At 41.7% G+C, this 26,523-nt stretch overlaps 4 protein-coding genes across 4 annotated transcripts in view; 2 read left to right on the top strand and 2 right to left on the bottom strand.

Moving 5' to 3' along the window:
• Positions 1–958: 958 nt before the first annotated feature.
• LOC117896376 (huntingtin-interacting protein K) lies at positions 959–1,722 on the top strand. The gene is made up of 3 exons (XM_034804654.1): positions 959–1,255; positions 1,321–1,428; positions 1,505–1,722. Exons 1-3 carry the CDS (start codon positions 1,079–1,081, stop codon positions 1,601–1,603), a joined length of 384 nt encoding a protein of 127 aa, XP_034660545.1. The 5' UTR covers positions 959–1,078; the 3' UTR covers positions 1,604–1,722.
• Positions 1,723–2,060: 338 nt separating this feature from the next.
• LOC117897588 (dnaJ homolog subfamily B member 12) lies at positions 2,061–4,059 on the bottom strand. Its single transcript, XM_034806541.1, is given in 7 exon segments — positions 2,061–2,710; positions 2,769–2,932; positions 3,005–3,117; positions 3,208–3,622; positions 3,691–3,788; positions 3,790–3,866; positions 3,927–4,059. Coding segments are annotated over 7 exon segments (1,113 nt in total). The 3' UTR covers positions 2,061–2,597.
• Positions 4,060–5,182: 1,123 nt separating this feature from the next.
• On the bottom strand, positions 5,183–7,112 carry LOC117898678 (probable cytochrome P450 6d5). The gene is given in 6 exon segments (XM_034808261.1): positions 5,183–5,422; positions 5,490–5,504; positions 5,507–5,737; positions 5,802–6,232; positions 6,293–6,445; positions 6,506–7,112. Coding segments are annotated over 6 exon segments (1,524 nt in total). The 5' UTR covers positions 7,036–7,112; the 3' UTR covers positions 5,183–5,258.
• A 6,030-nt stretch (positions 7,113–13,142) lies between these two features.
• Positions 13,143–26,523, top strand: part of LOC117898676 (protein roadkill) — a 53,704-nt gene continuing 40,323 nt past the window's right edge. Inside the window, exon 1 of the mRNA XM_034808258.1 lies at positions 13,143–13,284. Within this exon, the coding sequence (XP_034664149.1) occupies positions 13,271–13,284 (14 nt within the window). The 5' untranslated portion in view covers positions 13,143–13,270. The remainder of the gene's footprint in view (positions 13,285–26,523) is intronic.

The raw sequence follows: 26,523 nt of genomic DNA, 5'->3' as shown, positions 1-26,523 counted from the left end.
AAATCTAATTATATTCGACATCAAACTTATAATTAACATTTTGACCGCAGCACAAAATTTTGCAAAAAGCTAAAAAGAAACTGCAGAAAAAGTGGAGAAAAGTAGCAGGAGAAATGTGTAGGAGGCAACAAACACACACACACACACACACTCTTCACCCGAAGGCATGTGCAAGAGACATTTTTAATTAGTTTTGCGGTTAACACACAAACTAAAATTCAAATTTAAAGAAATTTAAACTTAAAGAAAAATGTCATAAAATAAAATTAAATTTAAAGAGTTTTTGATTGGAATTCAATATGCATTCTCGTGAAATCTGGAAATATTTCAAGTACTTTTGGTGTTTTCCATCAATCTTTAATGAAACCAAATGCAAAATTCAAATAAAATTAAAACAAAAATAATTCAATTCAAGCAAAAATCTAACATATTTCGATTACTCATCTTTTTTGCCAACTAAATTAAACAATGACCATATTTCTGGGAGTTTTATTGCTTTTACTATTCATTTGGATTGTGATTAAGGAACCCTAATATCAAATCAAATTTCAAATTCACGCGCCTAAGTATTCCACACAAATTGGCAGCACTCAATGAACCAGCAGTTGGCGAACTTTGAACATAGTTCTTAGCAGTGCTACCAGACCAGGTATGTGGCAGCGCCTACGTTTCAACCAGGTGCCGCCGAAAGAATTTCATCCCTGTGTAGTTTTCAAGTCGCAAATCTAAAAATCAACTCAATTTTTGTTGACTTTTTTTTGCTTAAATCTCATTTTCTAAGCACTAGAGCAGAAAGGAGTTTCTAAAAGTGGCAAAACTTAAAACAAACTAATTCATTTGTCCAATAAAATTATAAAGACAGTGTTGAGAGCTCTGACTAGCTAGCAATACCAAATCGAACATAAAAATCGAGTAATATCAAAAACAAAACAAAATGCACACATAGTGTAAACGTTTTCTACAGTCAAGTAGTGTGGTACATACATTGGTGGCAGCACGAGGCGGCTCGAGCAGCGTTAATAAAAAAAGTAAATTTTAAATAAATTTCTAAATAAACCAAAACCAGACAATAGACAACATGACGGAAGCCGAACAGGAGGTGGAGGTGAATGGCACCGAGGCGGACGATGAGGCGCAGGACGAGCTGGACCCAAAACAGAAGAAACAAACGCGTCATGACGGCGGCGCCGCGGATCTGGAACGTGTTACGGACTATGCGGAGGAAAAGGAGATCTCTGCAGCAAATATATCCAGTGTGCGTATAACCAGGTGTATATCATATGCCCAGAGAAGTAATCTAAAGGTTTCTTTGATCTGCAGGCGGTGGCACAGTTTGGCAATCAGCGCAACAAAGAGAACGAGCTGCGTGTCGCCAAGGAAAAGGAGCTGCAATTGGTCCAAGTGAAAAAGGAAGACATCGAACTGATTGTACGTATACAGACGTCCATCTGGACACAGTGTGGAGTGTGGGTATGCTCAATGGCATCTCCTTTCTTTTTTGCAGATGAACGAGCTGCTGGTTAGCAAAGCGCATGCCGAGAAGGTTCTACGGGAGCAGAGCGGTGATGTTGTGGCCGCCCTGGAGGCCATCATCAGCAATTGACGGTGCTACTGGAGTCCGAACCATCTGTGTACCATCTTTTACTTAGCATAACATTGCTTTATTTGTACATTTATAAACCTCTTAGTGAAGAAACAAACGTAAACAAAAATGATTTATAAGCGATGAATTTTTTTTGCTCTTGGTATTGCTTGGGTTGGGTGGAAAATCTAGTTGAACGTGCGTGCAACTTACTAATTTTAGCACACAACTTGCACACCCATTTATGCATAAATATCAATGTAACGAACCACTCAATATCATTGCAATCATATAATTATGGCATTTAACCAGTTCTCGCAGCACTCGCTGGCAATGGAAACACTTTTTATGATGATTTAGTTGAAATTTTATTCAGAGCATCGCACAACACTGAACCCAATGAACGACGATCGATAGGATGGGTGTCCTTAAGAAAAAACCAGTTTACAATTTGTCTATCCAATATGTTCACTTTTGCATGTATTGTATGAATGTATCATCGTATCATTTGCATTATGTCTAAATATCCGAATTCTAAATAATGAAAAAAGCACATATATCCATGGATTTCAGCCTCCCACTTATAGATACTCGTACTCGTAGATACGTGATGTGACTTAATGGCAGTTGCGCTCGCTTCGCTTCGCTTTGCTTTGCTTTCAAACATGCCGCAGAGGGGGGTGGAGGTGGCTAAATGGTATTGCACTATAATTTATATATTCAACTGCTGGAGAAGGACAACATCTTCTACCACGAACTCTGCCAGTTTTTACCTTCAAGCCATATAAAAACTCTATTTTGATTGGTCGAGGATGGTAAGGATAGGAAAGGTGTTTCAGTACACATATAAAAATGATAACAATCAAATGATAAAACAATGAAATTCATTTATAACAACTATAAGCAATGGGTGTGTATGTGGGGGGAGGTGTGGAAATGAGGGGGAAACAAACTACAACCAAGGGAAATGGCTTTTGAAAAGGGAAATTTCGTGTAGCATCGACGTTTAACTAGATTATGTGATTAAATACTTTTGCAGATTCTCGCACGAAGGCGTATTGATATTCTGCGCCTTGCGATACAGGTCCCGATCGCCAAACGTACGCGCCTTGGCCAACATAGAGTCACCTGTGAAGAACCAAACATTAGCCATAGATGCACGTGAAATTTCCACTGTTGTACTTACGATAGTTGCGTTCACGACTGCAAGAGTGCTTGAGATGATTGACAAAGTCCTCCTCAACAGACTCCTCCAGTCGCGCCACTGAACCCTGATACTCTGAATAGAAATTCTCCTTGACATAGTAAGGAACCTTTAGGACGTTCGTCTCACGCTTCACCGAGTATTTACTTGGGTAGAAAATGCAGTAAAGATTAGCAAATGTCCATAAGGTATAGGATAGGACTCTCTCGGGTACTCACTGCGAGGGCGTCAAGCTGTACATAGGATCAGAGATAAAGAAGGACGACATCATGGACAGGCCAATGAGCAGCAAGATGGGCAACAAATTAATCAAAGCCGATGAATTATTTCCCTGTAAACACAAACAATTAGACTCTAGATAAGCCGCTGCGCCCCCTTGGCTGGGTTCAAAGGTCACGTCACGTCACGCCACGCCGCATACCTCTCGATCCTCACGTTGCTGCCGTTGACGGCGTTGCTGGCGCATGTACACATTCTGTTGTGGGAAACCGCCATTGAAGAACATATTGAAGAGCTCCTCGGCACTGATGTCGGCCTGGAAGCCGCGCGAGTATCCATATTCATTGTAGTACTGTCCATGGCCATGGTTTCCGCCTCCATTATTATGACTGTGTCCACTGCTCGTCTCGTTTATGCCATACAGATCATAATTCTTGCGTTTCTCCGCATCGGTCAGGACGCCAGCAGCATTGCCGAGTGCCTTGAAGGCCTCCACAGCGCCAGGAGCCTTGTTCTTGTCGGGATGCAATTGTAGGGCCAACTTTTTGTAGGCCTTCTTGATCTCCGAATCCGTGGCGGTCTTACTGACGCCCAATACCTCGTAGTAGTCTTTGCATCTGTGCAAAAGGGGATTATGGAAATTAGTACAGCGGAAAATGGGAGAGGGTTTTCGTGGTGGACAAACTTTTTGATCTTGCGCACAGCCTCTAGCTGATCGTTGGAGTAGTCGGGAGCGGCGTTACGCGAATCCGAATTGGTGCGCTTTCTGGGTCCGCTGTCCTTTCTCATCGGCGGCAGCTGCTGGTCGAGACTTGCCATTGCTGCCGCTGCCAGGGGTGCTCTTCACCCTAGCCAGTAGCTCTAAAAAAAGAATATCGAATTAGAATTGATGGCAAATATGCGAATAGCTCCACTGCTTACTCTTTGCATTCTCCGTGGGATAGAGTCTCTCTGCCTTGAGTAGAAACTTTTCTGCCTTGTCGATTTTGCCCTCGGCCAGGGATTGCACTGCGAGGTCGATGCAGCGCTGTGCCTCGTCTTTGTTGCCCTCCATGTTGGTTGCTGGATGTTGCCTCTTGAACAGGTGATGACTTTATTGGATACTACGTGGTGTTCGAGGCGCTGTTTCGTCAGTAAATACTGACTTATCACTGTGTGCGTAGAGCAGCCCGTATGTGTGTATATATATTATATATTTCCGGACTACACACACTTGGCACACATCTAACAGGGCCTGCTACTGCGTTTTCTACTATCAGTTTAGGCGCTGCTTTATTGCTACTTGCAGCTGCCACTAATATTGCCTATTTACTTCAGGTCTTGCACTAAAATTTAATTGATTTTTACTAGGACAGGATAAATTTTTCACTAGGGCTGCATGAACATTGATGACAGTATCGATACAAGCCGATTTCTTCACAATTGTGCGATAGATCGACTGTGTCGACTATCGCTTCAGAGAAAATTATGGAATTTGAAATCTAGAAAGATCACGTTAAATGGAAATGGACAAATAATTTGCTAAGCAAAAACCTTCAACCAGAAAATCATTTTCCAAATTCAATTAAATTAACTTATATGTCTGCGATACATCGATGGTTCACACCATTCGATGGTGAAATCATCGGCGGAGCGAACATCGATGGTTTTGCAGCCCTACCCACGAGCACGAATGCGCTGATTCGGCCTTAATTCCGTCATATTTATTTAGTAATATAAAGTAATAGAAAAAAGCAAATGCAATGCTGCATTCGATGGGCTAGCCAAACGGGCTCCAAATACAAGTGAAGTGCAATAAAATTAATTAACGGCAAACAGGCGGTCCCTGCCCCGTGTGCCCCCTATTCACACCGCGTACGCTCTTGTGTGTTCTCTGTGTGTGCGTGTGCGTGCGTGTGTGTGCTTGTGTGTGGTGTTTGGCCTGGAAAAAGTGAAAGAAGCAATATTTTTTTTCGGCCATATTGTGTGTTGTCATTGCTCGGGGAAAAGTGCATTTTGAATGCAGATGCAACTGTCACACACACGAAAATATAATACTCGAAATACCCCGATATATCCATTGAGTAAATAGTGTTTGTGTGCCTGCCCGCTGACTTATGTAAATCGTGGGAAGAATAATACTATTTACATTCACAAAGAGGTGCGTATTTTCTTTGTGTGTGCGTGTGCATGATGGGTGGGGGGTTTGGTTTACTATTTGATTTATTATTAACTCTAAGAATTTAAAACTAGACAGAGACATTTGTGGTGTGGTTACTTTTTGCGGGATATACGGACGGGAACTCCGCCTTTGGGCATCAGGGGTATGCCATAGACACTGAACTCGATCTCCCGCTTCTCCTTGCGCATCTCCAGGTTAAAATTTGAGAGCACCTTGGCCACTGCAATCTTAACATTGACTTTGCCCATGCGAAGACCTACAAAGGAACACAAAATCTCATAAGAATCGTTCCAGAAATGTGGATCTATCAATCAATCTCTTACCAATACAATGACGCGACCATCGCCAAAGGGCAAATAGGCCGCTGGATTAAAGTTCTTATTCTCATCCAAATACCGCTCTGGCTGGTATGCCAATGGATCTGGGAAGTACTCTGCATCGCGATGCATTCCAATCAGGGAGATAATAATGGGTGTGCCCTTTTTGATGACCATTTTGCTATCGGGCACTGTATAATCCTGTGTGCAGACACGATTCAGCAGTGGCAGAGCAGGATATTTGCGTGCAGTTTCTGTAAATGAAACACAATAAACTCTTTTCCGTGCAAAGAACAAACTCTCCAGGCCAAAACCTACCCATTACGCAGAGCTCCAGATACTTCATGTCCTGTATGGCATCGTAGGTCAGCTTTCCATCGTGCTTCTCCAGCGCACTCCTCACATCCTCCACGGCCTTTGCCATCACCTCTGGATTCTGGGTCAGCTCGTAGATGGTAAATGCCGCCGTTGAGGCTGTCGTCTCATAGCCAGCCACAAAGAAAATAAACAGCTGTGCGGCAATAAAATCCTTGGAAATGGATTTCAGTCCCTTGCTGTTATTCTCCGCCGACCACATGCCATCATCGTTGCTAATCTGTCCAGTGTTTCGGAGCTGCAACAAGAGTTGCAACAGATCGCGTCGCACGATATTTTTCTCCTCCCTAAGATCCACAATGCGATGGGAGAGTTCCCTCAAGCGTTCAGGTCCCTCCTGAGTCCAGCCCAAGCGCACAAAAATCTTTTCCAATCTATCAATGAAAGATTCATATAATCGAGGAGTTATGGAGTTTGCTCAGTTGAAGTCTTACCCTGGATACAGGAAAGATGTGGTGCCGCGTAGAATATCCTCAAATTTATTCTGATTGATGGTTTTTGTGATGGCCAGGAATTCGTTGTTGGGATCAGCAAAGCTATCCACATCCAGGCCAAAGATTGTCGATGCAATGATATCCACAGCATAACTAAAGGGTTAACAAGTGATAATTAGATGTAAAAACTAATCGAAAGGCTTTTGTACTCACGTTAACATCAACGATTTCAATTCAACCTCCTGGCTACCCTCTTGTGGCAATGTTTCATTCAAATGTGCCACCATTTTATCGCCAATTGCCTCGGCAGTCGGGAACATGGCCTTCAATTTTCCCGACGTAAAGGAAGGCGTTAGCTTGGCCCTCAAATTTTTCCAGCTATTGCCCTCCAAGGCAAATATACTGGCCGACATGGGATCGTTCTTCTCATCCACATAGATGCCACGATCATGGAAGCTGGCAAAATCCTTGACCAAAATATTGTTCACCAGCTTGGCATCCCTCACCAGCAAGGCAGGACGCAGCGTCAGATACATGCCCATCACGGGCTCCTTTGTGGCAGTGTACATGTCATAGATGGCCATGCCAAAGGATCGTTTGCCCTTCCGCACGGAATCCAAGGCGCCAAATGGTATGGTGACACCCGCAGAGGGGAATCCCTGACGATCCCAGTAGCTGAATGTCCATTTGAGGTACACATAAAGCAGTGTGACTGCCGCAACCAGCAAAATAATTCCAATCATTGTCGGACAACAGATTCTCTACGTTTCTCTATGGAAATGATGTTGCTCTCTGGAGCGCTCAAACGATACTAAACTGCTAGATTCCACTGACGATTTATAGTCGTTGGCCTGCCGCGGGGTGTGTTTCGTTTCGAGAGCTCAGCATTTCACCATTTGTATTTGCAGCAAGATTGTGTTATCTCTTAAAATTACACACATAATCCTAGCAGCTTGACGATACTAGGGGCAGTATTCCCTACGGGTATTCGACTTCATCAGTGTGACGATGCGTTTTTCATTAGTTGTGGAAGAAAACAAACAATTTTTCTATCGACTATCAGGTACAAGTACTGCGACTGACGACGCGCCAATAATGATAATGATAGAGAAGCCGGCACTTTAATCGTATAAATAATCATATATTATATACAGATACTTTTGATGTGTGTTCTAATTGTTGTTGCTGAGTGCAGAAGTAGCCAAGGGAATAGAAATGCAATTTCATTATTAGTTATCAATTTGTATGGTAGTTTTTGGTGCGTAAATAATTTTACAGAATTTTTAGGAGATGTTAAGGAATATAAAGTCATCGTTTAATAACAAATTTCCTGTAATTTCCTTTAATCTATAAAAACGTTCATTAAAATACAGTTAACAAAATGTACCTTTTATCATCTTCGAAGTATTACCTACCTAAAAGGATCTGTAGACCCTTCGACCCTTACCGTCATAATTCTTGGAAAATGTTTGAGATAAAACATTAATATTAGATTAACGCCAGCTGGGAAAATAACAAGAAAACCCGAGATACAAAAGCCATAAACTCAGGTCAGGATATATTTTCTGGGCAAAACATAATCCCCAAAAGCCTAAGCAGGTTGTTTACGCTATTCAATTTATTTATTTATAAACGTTTAACCGGAATTTGTGCGCTTATTTTGCTGGACAAAATTTCATGAAATCCAAACGAATAAAAACCGGTTTTTAAGATGCTAATTAAGAAAACCAATTTAAGATTCTATGACATACGGAAAGGCAGGCACGTTTTGCACCCATATTTAACCAAGAAACGAGTAAACAAAGTTGTGTTTGTTCAATAAACTACGTTTACATAGATCAAGTTTTATGAATCTATGGAATCCAAAGAGTATAAAGACTCGAAACACCGCTTAGGTCATCTTGTTGAAGCTTACATTTTATTCATGTAAAACAACAGCCACAAAAAACGGCTTTACAACTAACTTAACTCGATTTAATGCCCTTGAAGCGTAACAATTTTTAAGACACAAATTGATGCAGAGAGACTTTTGTTTAATCAAAATTAATTTATTAAAGCTCTCAGCTCCCACGCAAACAAATACATACTACATTTATTAAAATACAACGCTCATATGTGAGTCTGTCATAATTAAACACATACATTATAGACAGATCTGTAACATTTTAGTGTATTACTTAAGAAATACACAGAAAATAATTAATTACATACATATGTACTCTGCTTCGAATCTGAGTACATTTGTAATTGGTGTGCAAAAAGTGTTTTGATTGCCTACAAAATCCATTCTCATTTTCGTTTAGTTCTCTTATGGAATTGTGAAATTGTTAATAATTTGAACGAAATTATTAAAAATATTTTATGGTTTTATTTTGTTCCAGATAATAGTCGCATGATCATAAGTAAGCTTGGCTGAACATACTCTTTCCGATAAGCAAAAATTAAGCAACATTTTTGACAAGAAAATTTTACGAAATTGATAAAGTTTTGTTTTGATAAAGTTCTGCCTAGGAAGTATAAACAAATTGATAAAAGTTGTTTTCTTGGGGTGTTACCTATGCAAAATAAATTGACCTTGGCTTAAGTGGTGTTCTTTGGTGGTTTCCCTTCGCTAGACAGTTGGGTGTTCCCCCTCTTTTATAGTTGGCTGTTTCTGTGTAGATCCCACAACTCTTTTAAACTTTGACTTTCGACGTTTATATGATGGTGCATGCATGTGTGGAATAGGAAGCGGAATTGATGGAAGAAGGGGGCTGGAGAGGGCTTCTCTCTGTCTGTCGTTAAGGTTGTTCACTTGAGAACTTTTGTGCGCCGTCAAAGGTACTCTCGTACTCGCGTTTGTTGTTGCTGTTAAGTGGAATGGATGGCAACGACACTGTCATGACGTTGGGGCATGGGCATGGACTCGCAAGACGTTGAACCGATATCCCATGTATTTTGGTATATTTTTTTTATAAAACGAGTTCGAGTTTATTTGTTTTAAAATAAAAACATGTTTTTCTTACAGTCCTCCCTCCTCGCCGATAAGCTGCGATTATTAAGGGACGCGTTTAGCTCCTAAAATATCACAAAATAAGGTGAGTTTTGTGTCTATCGTTATATCAATATATCATATCATATTATCATAATAATTAAATTTTAATCAACGTTCCTCTTGTTATTGGACTTTAATCAGGCATTAAATGATATCCATTGAACTTTTTTGTTGCCCGCAAAGATATTAAGTCAATAGCATTAGCTCTCCCTCTCCCTTCCTCTTTTTGCCACTTCCTCTCTCTCTGCTATTGTTTTGCCTCTTGATAAGCTTCTGTTGTTTCGCGTGCTCTCTTGCAAAAAATAGCCTTGATAAGGGCCTTGAACAGCCGCCGCCATCAAACATCTCTCAAAAGCCGCTGTGCTCTCTAAAAATGCTGCCCACCAAAAAGCTTGCTCTCAGCGCAAAAGCTCTCTCTGCGCGCAAAACCCTCTCTTTCAAAACCCAAAGAAAGACAAACAAATGCACAATCAGAAGAAGAAAGCTTTTCAGTGCTTTTTTTCTCTCCCACTGAACGCAAAAATGAGCTCTTTCGCTCTCGCGGCACATTGAGAATTGAGAATGTTTGAATGTTTTCTTGGTCGGGCGGGTGAATCAAAAATTGTACGGCAAGCTAAAACAGCTGGTGTGCTTTTTTCGTGCCGTCCGCGACTCCGTGCCACACAAAACCCCCCGTAAATGTACGTCGTCGGCCTAGTGTGTGTTGCTAACTAATTTTCCATAAAAAACCTATTCAAAACGGTAATGAGTACTCCAAAAGGTGCACTTTCCACACAGAATTAATGGCGTGACCCCTAGACGCGCGTGTCTCTCTCTACACAGAGTGTGGACTTTAATTGTAGTGGATTTTACTTGGGAAAAATGTGTATTAAATCTTTAAGACAAAAAGTGTACGATAAAAAGAGCTTTAACCGGAGGTTTAACCCACAAAAACAACGACAACGACAGCCAGCTTCCTCGAATCTAACGCCCTTCAAAATCGTTTGAGCCACAAAACCAACCAGAGACCAGTTTTTCCATACACATATCGTAACTTTAGTTAGCAGTCGGCTTTTTTACTCACGGACTTTCTTATAGAATCAACCCGGTAAATGTTCTCTCTCTCTTTCTCTCTATCTAGCCTCCCATTCTCCCTCTCCTGTTCTCTGTCTATCTTTCTGGTTATATCTGTTTCTGAATTTCTCACTCCATCGCGCTTTCTGGTCGTCGCTGACGCAAATCACATGTTTATGTGGTCGTTCGAATTTGATTAAATTTATACACAATTAATTTTTGTTTGCCCAGTATATGAGAGCTTTTGCTTTTGGCGTTGCCAGACTTCGCGTACACATAGCATTGACATTCTACAAAGGCAGAAAGAGACAGCATTAGCGAAAGAGAGAGGGCGAAGAGCGGCGGCGAGCACTACACATGTTTTGTGAAAAAGCTCTCCCCCTCCACATCCAAGCAATTAAAAACATGTGCTGTGTCCACTCTGTCTGTCCACTATTTTTGTTTATTGTTTATAAATGAGAGAGGCTACTCTCCCTCTTGCTGGTTCTGTTTCCCTCTCTTTCGCACTGCACTGGAGGTCAGTCTCTGCCGCAGCAAAACACCCACAGCAAAGCAAAAGCCGGCGTTGCGCTCTCAACTGCGCGAGTTTTTAGCTTTGCTTAAAGCTTATTTTGTGTGTGTGTTTTTTTCTTATTTTCTTGTGTGTTGTTTGTGTGTATATAGAAGCTCATATGTGTGTGTCGTGTGGAAACGAGTGATATAGGAAGAACCTTGTATTTATGCATACATATGTATGCTCGTGAGGCTATGGAATGGAATGGCATTTAGTAGGTTGTAGTTTTTGTTGTTGTTGCTCTACAGCTTTTGTTGTAGTTTCTCAATTCCGTTGAAGCTGCTGTCCCACCGCCCTTCCCCCCTGCTCTCTGCTGATATTGGCTTTCTGTTATCACAGAGTTCATTTCTTTGGGGTGTCTGTGGATGACATTTTGAATCAGCTTAGAACTTCGTTTCAAGTGCTTCATAAACGATGTTTTTGATGCATCAAAGCGAATCTGTTGATTATTTCGGAGTGAAAAGGTTATTTTTGGAACCACTTATAACAAACCTCAACGTTCTACTGCTTATTCTAGCCTTTTTCATGGTCAAGCAATCCAAATTGTTGATTGAAACGTTTTAAAATCAATTCCTCAACTTGTATTGGATTGGATAAAAACACCGTTGCTAGTGGTATCAATACAACTGCTTGCTTTACGGCTTCGTTTATTGGTCTTATTCCATTTACTGATTAAAGCAGTGGATGTTGTCAAACTGCTTTCCCAGATTCTTGCTGATACTTCCATCTAATTGGAAAACTGATTCTCTTGAACGAATGGTTAGCAACTGCTTGATACTTACACACCACATTCAAGCAGTAGAAGAAATCAAGCAGTTTCCTGAATTCCATTTAAAATGTTTTCCCAATCATTTCCCTACAAGTTTCAGCTGCTTCCTCCTGCCGCCCCTTCTTCTGGTTCTGATTCTACTTCTTCCTTGCGTCTTGGGCGTCAATGCTGACCTCCAAAGCTTTTTTTGCACTGATTTATTATGCCGGCTCGCAGCAGCTGCGGAAGCGCCAGAAGATTTCTACTTTTGCCTCATCTGTGCCGTTCCTCTTCTACTTCTTCGCTCCTCTTTGGTTCCTCTTCTGCTTTTCTCTTTTTTTATTTTTCTGTTTTTCTTTCTTGTGTTTTCTTTTTATTGATTTCATTTACTATTTAGCCCCGAAGGCTGCGGATTCTTTTTTAATGCCGGGCCATGTGCAAATGTCTAGAAAGAGATGCAGGCAGGGGTTCACACAGCGTGTGCAAGACAGGTCTAGACTGAAGGAGAGAGCGAGATAGAGCTTAAAGCACTCTTTGTTTAATTTTTGCTTATCAGAAAACACAAAAAAAAACACAAAAATTCTGCTGCTGCTGATAACTGGAATCGTTTTTGGTGCTGTGTGTGTTCCAGTATCTTTTTTTGTTGTTGCTTCGTGAATTTATTTTTATTTTGATTTGGCATTGAACATTGTACGCTCGGTTTTTTCACCCTTCCTCTTTGAAGTATGAGTGCCGTGCGTGATCATGTGCGTTGGTGTTGGTTATACCCTGAAAGAGGAGGGTATTATGGGACAGTTTTGCTTATAAATATGGCCTTGTCCACATGTCCGCGTGCTCGTTTTGTTTGTTCTCAAGCATAGAAGTCTGTCATTTTGAAGATAACTCAATGAAACTTTGGACATATTCTTCTTACGTGAATAGGTAGGGCATATAAGAGATACAGCCAAATCGGTTAAGTAAACTCAGCAAAATTATATACCAAATGAAATTCTACTACAAAAACCAATGAAACTGTGAAAAATCTAAATTTGCACCACCCTACCGTACATCTTTCACTAATATGATGTTTTTTTAAGAGTATCCAAAGCTTCGACCTTCGCAGACAGTTTCATTGACTTTTTGATTATTTCGCGTACAAATATCACGTATTTTAAAGGGGAGTACGTACGAGTATAGGAACCTGGTCATTATATGGTCACACACGTACGCTTCACAATTGAAATGTGATAAAATTTATGTGATTTTCTTCTTGTTCTTTGGATTCTTTATGTTTCTCTGGGGGAAGTAATTTTACCCCCCATTTCCCAACTGATTACTTTCGTTGTTGTTGTTGTCGTTGATGCTGGAATACCATTATAATCAAAATTAATTTCTTTGTTCAAGCACAAAATGCAAAGAACTTGAAAAGATTCTCTAAATAAATGTCAAAAAACGTTAAATTTTTATAAAACAAAATTTTGTGCAAGCAACCAATAAATATCAAAGCCAAAAAGTTTTGATCTGTGATTTTGTGTGCGAAAATTCTTTGTGGTAAAAGCAATCAAAGTGGATACGCTGGCGCTACCTCACGGAGGGCTTTCTCATGTTAGAATGGCCTTAGCCAGGTAAGAATCAGTCTCTTAACATGTCTAATTTGCATTGGGAATCTTCAGTCTTTGATATTTTAAGGACAGTGTGTTTTCAGATAAGATTTTTGTTTTATAAGCGCTTATCACATCAAAGATAATGCAAATCTTTAGTAATGATGTTGCAAGAAGACAGATAAATAAAACGTGATGTGATGCGAGTATATTTAGATACAGAATGTGTATCTATGACACACCTAAGGAAATTCGCAATACCCTCCAAAAGATCACAGATATCATTTAGCTATAGTTTGTAATAATCATCCAATATTTCCTCTAGATCCAATGTAAAATCGAACATAAAGTTTGATGATCTTGGGACAGACATCAATTAGTTTTTGTGCTGCCCCGGCCCCCACGCGTCATGCCAAAAGCAACAACAACATTCAATGTCGTCATTAAAAGTGATTACCGTTAAGCTATGAAAATATTCAACGATAGGAATCGGTTGGGGTTGCGTCGTCGTCGGGGGTGAAAATAATCAAATGAGTGCAGCATTTGATGCATGCATGTGAGCCTGTATCCGTGTATGCGTGAGTGTGTGTGTGCACATTAAAATTCAGGGGCAATGCCGTGCCTAGATGTAATTACCGTTATACTCAAGTGCAAAAAGTGCATATGGGAGATAAATATCGGCTGACCCCCTGCTACACCCGCTCTCACTCTCTGGCCCATCAAATGATTGTCGTTTTCATTAAAGTGAAATGAAACTTAAAAGCAAAAGAAAAGCAGAAAAACGATTAAGAAAGAGTAAGGTACGGGTACCCTGGCAGAGGCGATGATGTTACTTTAAGGTTTTGATTAACATATTTGAATCGATCAGATATGGATACATAATAATCAGAATATTGCTTTTCGGGTTTTCTAAAATTCAAAATACCTCTCTCTGTAGAGGGTATCAATAACTTATTGCAATTGGCGTAATTGTAATTACAAACTCTTTGCCGCAAGCCTTTAATGATAGCAGGGAGATGTGGAAACAACGGGGAAGTACTAATGGAGAGAGAGCGGGAATTGACTGAAGGGACAGCAGGTCAAATGGAGAGAGAGGCAGTGTGTGGGTGAGAGGAGTAAAAAGAGTGGAGATTAATAGAAAGGTAGAGTGTGATAGATACAGACGTTGGGTGAAGGTAGAGAGTGGAGAATGGTGTGGATTTGTTGTTTTGTTGTGTTTGACCCCTCTGCTGCTGCTGCTGCTGTTGCGCTTCACTTTCACGGATTTCAAAAATGTCTTTTGCATTGAAACTCGATTTCAACTATTTGTAGAGAGAAAGTAGACGACGGACGATATTCACACTTCACTCAAAATGAAGATCAACGGGCAATGCTCTGCACCTTCTCGAACATGTTGTTCTGCCGCTTAAAGACAGGTGTCTGGTGATATGCAAGCATTCTAACCTTCCCTTGCAGAATGAGATCAATGAGAGCACTCTCATGCTTGTGCATGCCTCACCTCGTTTTAATACACTTTGGGCATGCAGGCAAAGCCTCGTGCTAATTCATTTTAATTCGTTTGACCGAAGGTGAATCGCCGAGCGACGAATGTAACAGAGAGGGAGCGCGCGTGTATGTAAGTGGGGGGAAAATAGCGATTGCTTTGAGCCATGAGCTTGTGGGGCCTTGGAGGGGCGAGAGGTGAGCGAAGGGCTTGGCGTACACATGTGCACATTTTTTGCGACAGTAATCTCTCTTCACTTAGCGTTGCGGCTTCTGCTGTTTCTTTTGCTTCTCTCTTGCTCGTTATTTTGCTTTGTGCAAGAGCACGTTATATTAAGCAGGAGGTAAGATAGTCTTGCTCTTTGGGTGGCCTAATCTCACGTGTCTCAATATAGTCTAAAGAGAGCAAGAGCAGGCCTCCACCTCTCTTCTCTCACTGCCGCCTCACCCCTTCTGTTTGCATGAGGAAGTGTGTGCAAGCAATTTTTTTCTACTTTAGCGAAGGTGTTTTCATTTCCACTTTGTTCCGCCGTCGCCTGCCGCCTTTGCTGCTGTTGTTGCCAAGGCATATGTAATTACAATTACACGTATGCTCGCTGTGCGCGTGTGTGTGTGTGCTCATTTGTTGTAATCATGGGTTACAACAGCATTTTGCTATTGTAAAATGTACAAAATACGACGTACGAGCAAATGCTGCTGCGGCTGCTGTTTCAATTTGTGCCTGCGATAAGGTCGCGTCCGTCGTTTTGCTCTATGATTTTGCGTAATTATAGTTGATAAAATATTTTCAATGCTAACAAAAACCTTTTTGGAAAAGCCATGACAAGAGGTCATGGGGGTGGGGTTAATAGTCGGGGAGGTTTTAACGGAAAATTGGATTGTTATCACAGATACGGAAATGAAAACTTAATGAAAAGTACAGTTGCTTGGGATATAAACATTTTCTTTGCCATTGTGAAATTGGAGGCACTTTTTCGGTAAGATTATCTCCACCCGAGCCAACAATTTTCTTTACAACACACACAAATCCCCTTCAAATATATTAATGATTTCCCAATATCAGTTTTTGACACCTGCCATATGCTGGCCTCTCTCTGGCATCAAGGTTCTTTGACACCTAACGATGGATGTCCCTGCTGTCAGTTAGTGGAACCTGTTGAAGAGAGAAAGCGGGAGAGAGAGGGAGCTTTTAAGGTCTCTCTGCCATTGTCATAGTCCCGCAGAGTGGGTGGAGTGCTGGGGAATTGAATATGGAAATCAATGTGGTCAATAAGAGTGAAGGTTTTCCCCCTAATAAACCAATCCATAAATTCTACACGAGTGTAATGAATGGGGGTGGGGATGTGGTGCCTGCGTACCGTGTAAGACCCTCAAACTTTGTCATTTTGACGTTGATGGATAGATAAAGGGGAATAATGGGGGGTTGGAGGGTTGGAGGGTGTCCACAGTGTGATAGAGGTAAGGTTAGAAAACATACAACCCAAAAAAAAAGCAGAAACATACTCGTTCTATATTTATATCGATGACATGATTTCATTTCAATGTTCATGCCACACAAAACTCACGATTCCCGCACCCGATAACAATGACACACAATTCACGAGTGTGTGTTGCCAGACAGACGTTTGTGTGTGTGTGGGGGGTAGATGGAGGTTGCCAACCACCCGCAACGGAATACGACTACAATCATTGACCCTCAGTGGATGTCCATGCCTTCCAATCTGTCCCCCCGTTGAAATGCGTGTGTGGGGCGTGAAATTTATTGATTCAAAATATGTCAAATGTACGTCTCTCTGGCCTAATTGCTGTGGCACACCAAAGGGAACTATTTTGTGTGGATTGAGTGCTGGGGTTGGGTAGAAAATCCTTCTGAAGTGGGTACGGATTAGGGACGGGCTTTTGGGAGAGTCTTTAGAGGTTCTCACTCGTAGTTTGATGACAAAAGTGAATCTATGACAATTGTTGAAGAATTTAAATTGAAAAATATGAAAAAATGGAAAAAGATCCTCATTAACTATTTATCCTAGTGAAAAAATCTGTGAAATTAAATCCCAAAGTCTCGAACATATTTTTCTCCTTACTAAATCCAAAATCTCGAAAGCTCAATTGGTCTTTCATCACTAGTTCCATTTCCACCATTACAAATCACTCTCTCAATCCTTATCTCAATTACCGTTAATCACGTTCTCCCCCTCACTCTCTTTCTCTATCTCTCTTGAGATGCAGAGAGCAGCAGCAAACAGCATTCAAACATTTAACAAACAGAAATGCTTTACAACAAAATAAAAACAACAATAAAACAATGAAAAAGCCAAAAGGAGGTGGAGGCTAAAAGCAATACAACACACAACGCAGCAGAGCAGAGCTGAGCGGTACAGACAGCGCTGCAGCAGAGCAGAGAGCTGAGCGACCAGCTGACAAGCGACAAAAATGCAACGCCAACGTCCAAAGCCAGCAGCAGCGCGCCTTGCGTTGGCGTGCTTACATACAAAAGCAATGCTTCTGCTGTCGCTGCTGCTGCTGCCGCTTTAGCCTCGTTACAGCGCGTCAGCCGCGCCCTCGTAAATGGCAGCAGAAGCAGAAGGCAGCGCAGTCGCCCTCCATGTGGCCACAACAGAAAATCTCTTAACACCCGAATTCGTCACCAAACTTTGGACACTTACAACAGCAGAGGAGAGCAGAGGCAGGCAAGGCATAGAGAGAGAGAGAGAGGCCAAAAAGCTGACGTCAACGTCTGCGTTGGCGGGGGCAGCAGCGTGTACTACTTTTGTTTTCATTGAAAACGTTTGCTGTAATATGTTTGTGGTATGTTCGCCGTCGCAAGTCGCAGTCGCTGCCTCTGTTGCAGTCGCAGTCTCTGCTGCTCACATGGTCACTGAGCTTTGGGCTTCGCTGCTTCTGACACCATGTGCTCGCTAGCTAGCAAGCTAGCTGGCTCTCCCTCTGCCGCCACCCTCTCTCTCATTGTGGGTCTCTGCCTCTCTCTCTCCCTCTCAGTTTCTGCTGCCACCCCACTGCCGGCCTCTGCTGACTTCACTGCCTGGCGTTGCCTCGCTCATTTGTTTTGGGTCGTATTGACCTTCTTAAAAAGTAGGTAACCTCATTTCTCATTTATCGTGTACAACTTACATGCTGCCTCCTCTGCCGTTACCTCGGTCGCTGTTGATGTCTCTGCTTGCTGCTGCTGCTGCTGCCCCTCTGTCTCTGCCAGCTGAGGGTTGCTGCGTTGCGTTGTTGTGTGGTGTGGTGTAAGATCATGTTGTTGGCAGTGGGTGGTGGTGGGGGGGGTTGTCTCTGCTGTCACTCAAAGAAATCGCATCGCACGCACTGAGAACGCCTTAATTGTTTTGGCCAAGATTCTTTGATTTGTAAATGTAACATTTTTAAACGTTTTTGTGGGGATACTCTCTCTTTAAGGGCATTTTCCTGAAACGGATTAGATCAATCCAAATAAAATTGATTAATCCAGCCTTTTTGTTCGCGAATAGCCAGTCACGCGTTGTGGCGTCAATTGAGAAGTAAAAAAATCATTTGCCTAAAGAGAAAACCCTGAAGAGAGTGACTTTGAGCTTTTGAGGAAGTCGTCTTCCTCATTCTAGCACACACACACACACGAAGGGCATTCATTGCCAGCGCAACGTGTCTCTCTATTTCTCTCTCCCTCTCGCATTCAATTGATCGCTTCCTTGTGTCTCTCATGCGCTGACGTCACAAGGCAGCGGGTGGCAATACGACATGTAATTGAGTCCGGAAAATTGAGCAAGGTTTCCTTTTTGGGGCCCGAAGGCTGAAACATACATAATTTTAAATATAATTTGTGTTGCACTTATGCTTGAGAGAATCTCTCATTGAGAGAAGCATTGAACATTCAACGTTTTGTGCGCTCAGTTGAACAGAGTAGTGAGATGAGCGGCGGAGGGCGGGAGAGTGGAGCGTGGAGCGTAGCGTACCGGAGCGCGGAGGTTGTCGCCGTCGTCGTCACCGTCAGAGTCTCGTTTACTATTGACACCATTAATGCTGCCCCGAATGTAGGTCAATTGCGCGCTAATTGCCCCGCACTCGCCTTCTGCCGCCGGGGTCGACTCAATGCTGCCTGCTGCCTGCTGCTGCTGCTACTGCTGTTGCCAGTCAGTCGCTGTTTCTGCTGCTGTCGCTCTGCCACTGTTGCTGTTGCCCCTACTGATTGACGCCGACTTCGACAGCAGACGCTTGACCTTTTAGGCCTCAGGAGCAGCTGTAACTGAAGCTGAAACAGCAAAGAAATTGCTTATATTACGCGTACGCCGTGTGAGACAACTACAAAATAAAGCTCTGCTTTGGGAGGGATTACAGTTGGATGCTTTTGGATGCCCTACAAAATACCAGAATGTTTGCCAGGTAGCAGGAGAATTACATTAGAACTATTTCCATTTCAATCGTTATATCTATAAAATCTTTCGAAAATTTAGAGAAAATCAAAGAAAACATATCTTTCAATTGCGCAACAAATTCTCATAAAAAAAAAATTTTAGTTTAATTTCATCGAAATCTGATGACAAGTCGCATCCCCAAGAACTCCCAAACTTCAAGAGTATCAACAACTTCGCTTTGCCTTCCTTTTCTTCTTTAGGGGCACTCTTTTTGTGGCACTCATCAGCCCCCGAAAACTGTGACCTAGTTTTTGGCATTTTTTGGGCAACTGAAAAAGTTTTCGTTGTTCGCATTTGTTGCTGGGTTCTCTTTTGTATTTTTTGCATATTTTATGATTTAATCAAAGGAAATTATACACGCATATAGAGCAGAGGAGAGCCGCAGTGCCGCAGAGTCACATAGAGAGAGAGCATCCAATCCCATCATCAGGGTGTGCCATGGGGAAAGAAATGGAGAATCATACGAGTGGCAACAGCACAGGCAGAGAGACTCGACTCATGGGGCAATAAAACTGAAACTTGACCCAATTCTGATGCCTACGCTGCTGTCTGCTCTCTGGAGGGCCTGGGAAATGGCCTGCTCATCCGGATAGATAGAACCCTGAAACGTGTATTAAAATGATATACAATCACCCCCCTCTGTAGGTAAAAGGCAGAGAAAAATATACAAATTGAAGGGGTTATAAATCGATCGATCTATGAGCTAATTGAATGCTTGGGACACAGCATTGGATTCGGAATGGAAATCGTTTGAAATAGCAAATAAAACAATCATTTTGTTGAGTAATCCCAAAGAATGTTTTCCATGCAGTACCATAAATGTAAATATTGTTGTAATTTCCATTCAAATGTTCATATTTATGGACATCCAACAGAAAATCTATGAAAATTATGAAATTTTGATTTGAAATCTTGAAAGATTTATGTAAATTTTCAATTTTTCCATTGGAAAATTTAAGAGAAAATAGTACTTTGTGTTGGGAGTAAATGGTTTTCTGTTCTGTTTTGTCTGATATTGTTCCAAATGAAATTCGTGTAAAATCCACTCAACTGAAATGCTAAAATAATTTAATTTCATTTTGTTTTCTGCATCCAAATCATTATACGTTGCCGCCTCCCCCTCAAGAGTGTTGTTCCTCCTCTCTCTTTTGAAACCACTTGTTTGGCTTCTTTATAATTTCACATTTTGCACACTACAATTATTTTGTACTCAGTTGAATTGCAACAGATGTTTGCCAGCCCACACCCCAACCTCTCTCCCTCTCTCTCATTCTGTCTTCCCTTTGATTAATGCATTCAATCCCCTGATGGGAGACCCCTCTTTAGCCTTGCCCCTCGAATGGTGCTTCTATTTCATTATTACTATTATTAGTCGTTTTTTTTTTTGCACCACTCGCCCAGTCATTTGCCTGTTGCTAGCCAGTGGCTTGCTCTCCCATTCTCTCTGTTGCTTCCCTTTCCCAAGCTGTTTTGCCTTTTTCTCTCTCTTTCTCCTTGGTGCATTCTGCGCTACTTGTGAAAGGGTATACACACACATTCTCAGACAAGCAAAAATTATTAATTAATAACAGAATTGCTAAAAACAAACAAAACAAGCTAAAAATAAAAAAATGTTTTAATTATAAATTTATTTAAATAATTGTTTATACATAATATTAGTGGTAAAATTTATAATTTGGTATTTTGTTAATTTTTAAATGACAGATCAAAGGAATTATACAATTTGCAGCGCCCCTCAGTTAAGTGTTCTTTAACTTTGATTTCTGAAGAGTAACCATGTTTCGTTTTATTGAAATGTTCTACTTTGTCATCTGGTTTCTGTTCATTTGTACTGTCAATCCCCCCAACTGTCTGTCTGTGGGCTCTGCCTGTGGGTTGGAGGTATTCCCTTTCCATTGGCGGCCAGACCAGAGACAGATCCCAGACCAGAAACCTCAAACTCGAGAGTACGATAATGAGCGTAGAGCCCAACTACTGACCGAGACTGAACCCAAAAACGAACTGAAAGCGGAATCGAGAAACCAGCTACGGTTCTAGCCTTGTGATTGTTGTTGTTGTTGTTGTTGTTGTTGTTGTTGTTGGTACCTTTAACCTTTGGGTAAATGGAAGCAGCGACGCTCTGAGACATATCCTTGAAAGTATCTATCCGACGAGGGTCATCAACTACTGCAACTGAGGCTGCTGCTGCTGTTGCTGTAGTTACTGATTTTTCATGGTCAAAATAAAGCTCTGGATTACAAAAAAGGGAGGGAGAACTATAATAAAATATATAAAGTGAAAAGGGAGATGCAGTATTTGCCAGAGGAATCGTTGGGTGTGTCATTGGGTGCCGCAACACGCGCATCTAATGGGCGAGGGAGCAATCACCTACAATTATCATTAATTGCCTTTTTAGTTGGTTGAAATATCGATTTGTGCATTTGCATGTTGTATGCTTTCATGTTTTTCATAATCAATATGTAGCCTCTATATAGTGCGATGTATCTGATAGATAGAGACCGAGGCACACGCACATCCCCCTGCCAAAAGAGAGCGAAAGAGAAAAAAAGCTACGGTTTCAGGTCAGGGTTTCCACAAAAGTACACACACGCACCCAAAACTCGAAGCCAACTGCCCCAACCAGACCATAATTATCTGACAATGAGATTGCTGACGGACGGACCCCGGAATGGACCCTGAAAGAAGCGGTGCTGGGGAAGGCCAGAGGGGACGGGGTCTGTGGGGGCTAAAAAGTGAACTGCATTAATGAAAAACTGGGTTATAATTGAAATCAATGAACAAACGACAGGCCACAGAGCAACAGTTCGTAAATCCAGATCCCAAAAGTGGAATTTCAACATAAACAATGCATAAATCCAAAAGATACTTGCAACAGAGGCAGCGGTGGGATCCACGAGAGCCCTACAAAAGTCAAACGATTTATGGCGAGTGCCACCACAGTGGAAAGTCGGACTCCCGAAGGGCACAGTGGTACGAAAAGCTTTCGTAATTGATGGAATATCATATAACATATGGGTCGGAAAAGAAATTAAATGAAAATAGTGAATATTTAATAAAGAATGTTTTTAATTAATCGAAGAACTATTAAGAATATTAAACTCTCCCAATATTTCTCATATCAGTTCACCTTTCATGTTTGTTCATAATTTCCCATTATTATACCCACAAATGTAATTGATGTCCCACTGTAGAGTGTAGAGTGACTCTTTGCCCTGAGTGTTTCTCTATCTCTCTCTCCTTTGGGTGTTTCATTCCATTCCGTTTCGTTACGGCACGCTTAACCGCTTAACAAATTGAATTCAAGTGGCGGACGGTGGCGGCGGCATCATAAGAAAGGCAGAGACAAACCAGCAGAAGAAGCGACAAAGAAGCAGCAGCAAAAGAGGTAAATGTAAGAAGAAGAAGTAGTAACCGCAAGAGAAGAAGTCGCAGCAGCAGCAGCAGCACAAGAAGAAACCGCAAAAGAGAAGAAGAAAAAGCAGGGAAGCCTTCAAACAGCTTTCGTGCGTGACAAAAATGATGACAAAACTTGTCCATCCATCCGGCCCCCGTCCCCGTCCCGTGATGCACACATTTTTTTTGTAGAGCAATGGATGGATTTTCCGTTTCTTTTTATTGTCATCGTTTCTGCTTCCTCAAGATTTGCATGGCGAGTGTTGTTTCGATTCCATTTCATGGCGTTTCTGTTTCGTTTCACTGTTTATGCTTCTGGTTGACCATGGAAACGGCAGCGGCCGATCGAGAGTCAAAGAGACAGACATGGACATGCTCTTAAAGCTCTTTTAATCATCATCTCTCTTTCGCTTGTAATTTGTATCTTTAAGATACGCGAAAACGACTACTGCCTGCTGCATCTTTCTACACATCTTCCACAAAAACAATTTATGATGCAGCCCAAGAGTTAAGTCGCTCGAAAGGCGTGTCCCCACCCCATCCATTGTCTGTCCCTCGATTCTTGTGTGTGTCTGTGTTTCCGCTTCGTGTCCAAAAGTATCTCAAGAGCAATAACTACCTCCGCTGCTGCTGCTGCTGCTGCTGCTGCTGCTGCGCGGTTGAGGCTACCTGTCTGCTGTCGTATCTGTATCTGTCTGTTTGTATCTGTCTGCGTGAATGTATGTGCTGGCTACTTAATGTCGACTCAACTTGTATGGCCGCTGACCGCTTCCTTGTCTCTCGCTCTCCCTCGAGGTTGGATCTCTCGCTACCTCTCTGAGTTTTGAATATGTTTAATCCGACAACCTCTTCTCTCTCAACTGCCTTTTATTGTTGCTAATCGCTTGTATTATATCGCATTTCGTCTACCTACTGGCCATATCTTCAACTTTGATCTAGTATTCATCATTTTTCCAAAGAGGAAGGAAACCATGACACGGCCTAAACCCTCACCACTAATTACTTGACCTCTTCCCTCTACACCTTTTTTTCAGTGTGGTCTGGTTTTTAATTTGTATAATAAATCAGTTCTCATTTGAGAGTTCTCCCACTTCTTCTTCGCGCTCTTCGCTTCTTTTAGCGGAAAAGCGTGAAAATTATGCCATCTGTAATCTGTGAAACGCTTTCACCCAAGGAACTCTTGTCGCTTGTCGAGAATTTAACACTTTGTTGGCCACGCAGCGTAATTTGATAGTTGTTGGAAAGTATTTTACTTTTGTATTTGACTTTTCTGCCTGTAAGCAAAGATCCCAGGCCTAGATGATGTTGCGAGATTATTTTGAATTACCAAAAAATGTTAGATTTTGAAAGGGGATGAGTTTTCGTTGAATTGAGTATATTTTCCACCGATTTGACTTTAAAAAGGCGTTGAAAATCTCTAATTGGTCTTTGTAAAGACAAACGTGGAGTGACAAATTGTGTGACAGTGCTGGAAAGCGATCATGGAAATGCAAACATTTTTTTTCAGTGTGGGTAAACAGATTAAAGACAAAAAGCTAATGAGTTAGTGTTTTAAAATTACCTAAAATAAGTTTAAATCAATCTTAATCACGAGCCCCCCATAAACGACTGTTGGAGAAACCCTTAAATTGTAACAAATTTCTCAATTCCTCACCCACTTTCCATCTTTTTGCCATTCAACATACAATTAAGCTATTAAATCTTAGCCATTCACCCCATGGCGCTTTCCCAAGGCCCACTCACGCCCACTCGAACGAAAAGCCATGGCGAGAGAGGGGGAAAACCCATCTGGGGAAAATGCAACAACTAATCTGCAGAGTAAAAGTTAACTTTTGTTCGAAGAAAATCAAATGCGACTGCAACAAAACAGCAACAAAACAGCAACAGCAACGGCAGCGGCATCCCATGGCCATTGAAACCCATTTCACTTCCTGTTTATCTATAAGATACTTTTACAAATGAGCAGCAGCAGCAGCAGCGGCAGCGGCAGCAGTGAGCAGCATCGGGGCATCGACGAATGAATGCAGCTGCCATGCACACATATAATTAACTGCACAGAGCGTTTCGTGGATGCATTGGATACATTTGAAAGCGAGGCAACGATGTGAAATTGAAATTGAAATTGGTCCTTTTCACTCTTCAAAATGAAAACATCCCAAAGAGAGCAGAGAGCCAGTGATCAGTGGGGAGAGTGAGAGTGAGAGTGAGAGATGATGATGTGCCTCGAGAGTATCTTTCACTCAAATGAAAGTAAAGGAAAGTACTGCTGCGGGTGGGCGCCCGCAGAGGCGGAGTCAGAGTCAGCGTCGAAATGCCAGCAAAATGAAATCAAATTTCGCTTTCAAACAGCAGAAAAGCAAATTAAAAATGGAATAAATATTAGTCATAAGTGTTGGATGTAGAATTTATGCCGATTGCAATGGATAAGGGATTCAAAAGGGATTTACAGGGTATCATTAAAGGTTATCATCTGGACACTAGACATTATGGATTATGGATTTACATATTTTCTTCATTCTTTCTACATCACTAACTGCCTCTCTTGCTCTCTCGTACATTCACTCTTTCTCTCATTTGCTGTCTCGCTTTGGTTAAATGAAAGCTTGACGCTGGACCGACGACAGCTGCCGCAACAGCAGCGGGGCAGCCTCGATAACAGCAGCGGCAACAGCCACAGCAGCAACAACCACGGCAGACGTTTTCAAGGTGGCAACTGTCATTCACTTGGCGGCGCAGCAGCGGCAGCAGCAGCAGCAGCAACTGCTGTAAGCTTCAGCTTCAGTCTCAAAATCCAACTTCAGTTTCAGCTGCCGTTGGTGCTGCTGCTGCTGCGGCGTCCTCCTCCAGCTCTTTTGGCATTGACTTGACACCTTGCCAGCAGCTAAATTTATGAAGTGAGAGTCGCCCCAGAGTCAGTCGCCATGGAAGTGGAAGTCGATGAGACGGAGTCACATTCGAAGTCGGACTCTGGCAGTGGAAGCCGAGCCAAGACGCCGCTGCAATGCATTACTTTCTCTTCCTGTTTCGGCGTTAAATGAATGGAAATCATAAAACTTCACTCCAAAGCGAAATCCAACTTGAAAAACTATTGAGAGGCGGCCCAACTAATGTGGGTGCAGATCATTGCTGCAACTGCAATCTGTGGCAGACAGAATGTGTGTGTGGACTCCACTGAACAAAGACAATAACAAATGACAGTCGTCGGTCTTTTGATGACAGTTGTACTCTAACAGAAGGGTGTAACGATAATGGGGTGAAGCTTGTGGATCAAATGTTCCACTAGTTCCAGTGTTCCAGTGCGTAAAATTCCCATAAGCGAAAGGATAAGACAGAAATGTAAATCGGAAGTTTGCAAAAATTCTCTGGAATATTATCTGTTAATTTGTTTGATGCTTTTAAATGATAGATTTTGAAGAGTATCTAAAGATTTACTTCTCCGTAAATAGTTTTTATTGTTGGTTTACGCCGCTTGTCTGTCAGCCAATTCTCATCTCAATTGCTGCCACAGACTTGACGTTTTTGCTCTGTATCTTTGTGTCTTTTGTTGCTGCTGTCTGGTGTCTGCAGTTTGCTGTTGATTTCATTTGTTTAAAAGTTGGAAAAAAGAGTGGACAGCGCCAACACCCACGCACCAAGGCGGCAAAAGCGGAAGGGAATGGCGTCTAGACTTTGGATGGGACAAACCAAAATGGGAGTGGAAAATTGTTTTATGGATTTAGATAGAGAGATTGTTGGATGATAATTATGGGATTATGGTAGATGAAAAATCAAAGATTGAACAGAAATTGTTGCAATTATATTTCATTCTTATATATTTGATATTTTTAAATTATGCAAATTTTATTGCAGCAAATATTTATTTCCATTTCATTCCATAAACCTTTTAAACATTCCAAATATTAAGATGTATCTTTATCTCTTAGTTTGGCTTACGGTTTTGTGTATCCCATCCACACAATCGCTGGGATCTCTGAGGTTC

The sequence above is a fragment of the Drosophila subobscura genome, chromosome O (genome assembly GCF_008121235.1).
Source record: "Drosophila subobscura isolate 14011-0131.10 chromosome O, UCBerk_Dsub_1.0, whole genome shotgun sequence".
NCBI lineage: Eukaryota > Metazoa > Arthropoda > Insecta > Diptera > Drosophilidae > Drosophila > Drosophila subobscura.
This window is presented reverse-complemented; position numbering and strand designations above follow the sequence as displayed.

Coding starts and splice junctions, on each gene's coding strand:
- LOC117896376 (XM_034804654.1), top strand. CDS start 1,079: ATGACGGAAGCCGAACAGGAGGTGGAGGTGAATGGCACCGAGGCGGAC. Junction 1,256..1,320: donor CTGCAGCAAATATATCCAGT/GTGCGTATAACC, acceptor TTTGATCTGCAG/GCGGTGGCACAGTTTGGCAA. Junction 1,429..1,504: donor AGGAAGACATCGAACTGATT/GTACGTATACAG, acceptor TCTTTTTTGCAG/ATGAACGAGCTGCTGGTTAG.